The sequence below is a fragment of the Pseudomyrmex gracilis genome, unplaced genomic scaffold (genome assembly GCF_002006095.1).
Source record: "Pseudomyrmex gracilis isolate BER0280 unplaced genomic scaffold, ASM200609v1 scaffold_434, whole genome shotgun sequence".
In the NCBI taxonomy this organism is placed as follows: domain Eukaryota; kingdom Metazoa; phylum Arthropoda; class Insecta; order Hymenoptera; family Formicidae; genus Pseudomyrmex; species Pseudomyrmex gracilis.
The window spans coordinates 52,463-56,271 of NW_018021018.1; the positions used below are offsets into that span (position 1 = coordinate 52,463).

A 3,809-nucleotide genomic window follows, 5' to 3' on the forward strand; every position below is an offset into this window, starting at 1 on the left:
GTCACATGCCTCCGTGACGGCTTCCCGGAGCCAGCATGCGGAGTCCTCGACCGTGTCCGGGGGCACGAGGGATGAGGCTAGCTTGAGACCGATGACCTTTTGATAAAGAGAGAGGTCCAACTCGGCCTGGCGCTTCCGAGGAAAATACACCGTAGTGCAGTCCGGCTTGGGGCAGACCTTTCTCCCTACGGTAAAGAGGATGTAGTGGTGGTCCGACAAGGACTCAGTGTTCGGAGCCACTCGCCACTCGTGCGCAATTGTGCAAGCCGCAGGCGTTGCCCACGTGATGTCAATCACCGACGTTCCTTGTGCGCGATCGCACGTGGGAACGGAGCCAACATTAAGAGTGGCAAGGCCCAGGCCGTGTCCCCAAGCCTCAAGGAGACGGCCGCGTGAGTCCTGGCGTGTACTTCTCCAGACCGGAAACTTGGCATTGAAGTCACCGGCCACGATGACGATGCCCGGAAGGAGAGGGCGAATGGCCGCACTGAGTTCGTAGAGATAATTTTCGAATTCTGCCAAGGTCCGGTTGGGAGAGAAGTAGCACGAAAACACGGTATACATTCCAAAACGCGCCGCCACAAAGCCTTCCCCTGCCGTTACTCGCCGATAAGGATTCGGGCAGCTACGAGGACGCCAATAGAAAGCACAAAGGCCGTCCTCGCTGCTCACCCAGTGCGGATGATTGGGAGTTGCGTGGTGTTCAGAAAGAACTGCAATTCCAATATCCTCTTCCGCACAGTATTGCAAGGCCAAGTCCTAGGCCGGTCGAGATCGGTTCAGGTTGGCCTATAAAATACGCGTCATTATGATGTGGCGTCCCGTGCGTCGACATCCATATCACCAGCCGCAGCGGACCTCCGTTCCGCTGTCAACTGGGAATCTTCACGCAGTTGCGGGCGCGAGGCCGGTACCGGGGCCTTACATAAACGGCTGCCGATGCGGTGAGCCGCGTCACGACCAAGAGCCGCGCTTACGGAGCACCGCACAGGGTTACGACACATGGGAGCCTAGTGGCCTTCTTCCCCGCAGTTGTAGCACTGCTTGCTTCTATCGGCCAGTGCAGTGCATTTTAGGCGCGTGTGGCCAAACTGAAGGCAGCGGAAGCACTGTAGGCCACGCGCCTTCAACAGTTTGACCCGAGCCATCGACCACCTAAGTCGGAGACGACCTTTGCGTACAAGGGCGTTGGCAGCCACTAGTGGGCATTTTACCCAGGCAGTATCAAGGCTCCGCGTGAGGCGAAAGAGGCCCACTTGGACCGCAGCGCGGTCACAGCCTGTGGCCAACGCAACCGCCGTTTGAACCTCCGATTCATCGACGGAGTCTTCAATTCCGAAGAGGCGCAGTTCGGCCATTTGCATGGGCCGACCAATCCGGACATCCTCCTTGTGCTTCTCCAGCACCGTGCGCATTCGGGCGGCTAACTCGTCGGCCTTAGTGTGGCCGTCTGGACCCGGGTTTGCAATGACAATTTCACCGGTTTGAGAACGGCGGATTGATGTCTTTTCAATCCCTATGTCCGCAAGAGTGATATTCTGACGGATCTCTCTAAGCGCAGCCGCCGTGGTTAGCCCGTCACCAACACAGGTGAGAGTGACTGCAGCTGTACGTATCGGCCTGCGGCGCGATTGCGACCGTTGCCTACACGGTTGGGGCGGTGGGAACGCATTGCGCTCTTGGGGAAGTGCCACTTTTGGGGCAGCTTGACGGCTGCCAGAGCGGCCACGGTTTCGACGAGCTACAACAGCCCACGTGTCCTGAGGAAGGAGTTTATCCCCTTCTCGTATCTCAACCTTCGGTTCTAGGAAGCGTGGGTCGATACCCGGCTGACGTACTTGAGGCTGAACGAGCAGCGCTACGACGACCGCGACGTCGACGATTGCGACGACGAGGGGCATTGGCAAGAGGCTGCGTTGCGCCGGATTCATCCGGAACGAACTCAAGCCGCGGTGTTCCCGTGGTGGCAGCGAGTACGTCGCTGAGTGCACGAGCGGCTGTCTCAACAGCCTCAACCGGCTAGAGACCCGCAGGAAGGCGCTGGATGGCCGCAAGAAAATGGATGCGCACATCTACAGACGCCGTTGGGGCAGGAGAAGAGACTCTGGATGGCCGAGGAGCAAAGCGGTCCTCAGGAACCACCGCACGTTGACCCTAAAGAGCCGGGCAAAGGACAGGTTGCATCCGACGTCGATCCGCGAGCCAGGAATGACGTACCCCGAAAGGCGAGGGATGCTTCGGCTTCACAAATGACAGAGCAAAGCCCGGGCACTGTCTCGGCGCGTCCCGCTTTGGGAAAGGTCTGGGTGCCGCTGTGGTAGACTGAGGGCGGCGTAGGCGGTCGCAGGCCATGTTGGATTTGCAAGTGGTTGACCTCGGTCTCCAAGTTGCAAAGGCGTCGACATTCGGCTTCGACTGCACAAAAGCGTTCTACCTCCTTCTCTAGGTCTGTAATGCGTAGCTGGAGCTGCTGCTCGTTTACCTTTGAATAGGCTACGTTATCTTGGCTCGATAGTACAAGTACCGCTTGCTTAGCCCGGACTATTCTGTCCCGCATCCGTCCACTAAGTCCGCCCTGCAGCGAATTGGCAAATTTGTTACGTATCTCCTCAAGCTCTTTAAGCTACGTGGGGAGATCCAAATACACTACAGTAGGTGGCTGGTGGTCGTAGTCTGCCATTCCCTATATGATCTCGCGCACCTTCCGTTGGTCCGCTTTTCCAGCGTATTTGGAGGAAGAGGCAGGAGGAACCAGAGGTGGATCCAGGGCCTCTTCGTCTGTTGTTGACGAAGAAATCACGGCGCGTTTCTTGCGCTTGCAAACCGGCTTTGTAGCAGGTTTCTTTGAGGATAAAGGACCAGCTTTAGGTTTTGCAGTAGCGGATGGAGCTTCAGGCTGCAGTTTCTTGAGGAACGCAGCGCGCGTAGCCTTCGCGGGAAGATCAGAGATGTCCTCTACCTCTACGTCCATATCGGACATACTCAGCCGAGCAATCGGGGCTAAACGCCGTGCTACGAGAGCGCGGGGTAGCGCAGCCGCAGTCGTTTTGAGTGCCGGTTGTATGGGAGGCTATTTCGAACAAGGCACCCCATTGCTCCTCACGCTCTATGGACTCCATGGTCTCCAATGCAGAGCGTGGCTTACGGCTCCGTGACAGAGTCGGACTCTGTTGTTCCGGCAGGAGCGGAACAACAGAACAGCGGAACATCCTCAGCGGTAGCAACATGACACAAAATGCCCGCTGGCAACACTTTGGTCGGCTCCTCGTAGGATGACGACACAGGGAGAGCGGGGTCACTAACCCTCCCTGCGCCGGCCGCTGTGAGATCCGAGGCACACTGCGACGGTAAGTCCTTGCTCATTGTGATGTTCATCCCATAACTTGCTGAGGTGGTTTGTACTCAGAGTTGCCGTTTCCTAGGGCGGTGGCCTCCCAAAACTAACAAGCCCGTCCTGCCCAGGTTTTCTGTCAGAGTTTTCCTTCCCTTAGTGCGGCTCTCCCACGTGGGGTAACAAGCCCGCACGCCCGGATTTAAAATCAGGGTTTACTCCCCTATTCCGACTGCACCGTGGCTGACGAGGTCGGACGTTCCCGGATTTTAAGTGAGAGTTTTCTCCCCTATCCCAGTTGCCCCCGTCCTTGGGGACTAACGAAGCTGAGACCTCCGAATTTTTTATTCGAGGTTTTCTTCCTTTATTCCCACTCTTAGTACGAGAGCTCAGTAAAGGGCCTGTCTGGCATGGATGACACTGCCAGAAACTCAAAGGAGTCCCCGCCAACATAGCCCCTTCACCTCACCGCTCCCAA

At 57.2% G+C, this 3,809-nt stretch overlaps 1 protein-coding gene across 1 annotated transcript; it reads right to left on the reverse strand.

Annotated features, from left to right (window-relative positions):
* Nucleotides 1-1,010: 1,010 nt before the first annotated feature.
* Nucleotides 1,011-1,931, reverse strand: LOC109860628. Its single transcript, XM_020439861.1, has one exon. The coding sequence runs from the start codon at nucleotides 1,929-1,931 to the stop codon at nucleotides 1,011-1,013; it is 921 nt and encodes a 306-aa protein (XP_020295450.1).
* Nucleotides 1,932-3,809: the final 1,878 nt, after the last annotated feature.

What these genes read in the sequence shown, in the direction of transcription:
- LOC109860628 (XM_020439861.1), bottom strand. Translation starts at nt 1,931, where the DNA reads ATGAATCCGGCGCAACGCAGCCTCTTGCCAATGCCCCTCGTCGTCGCA.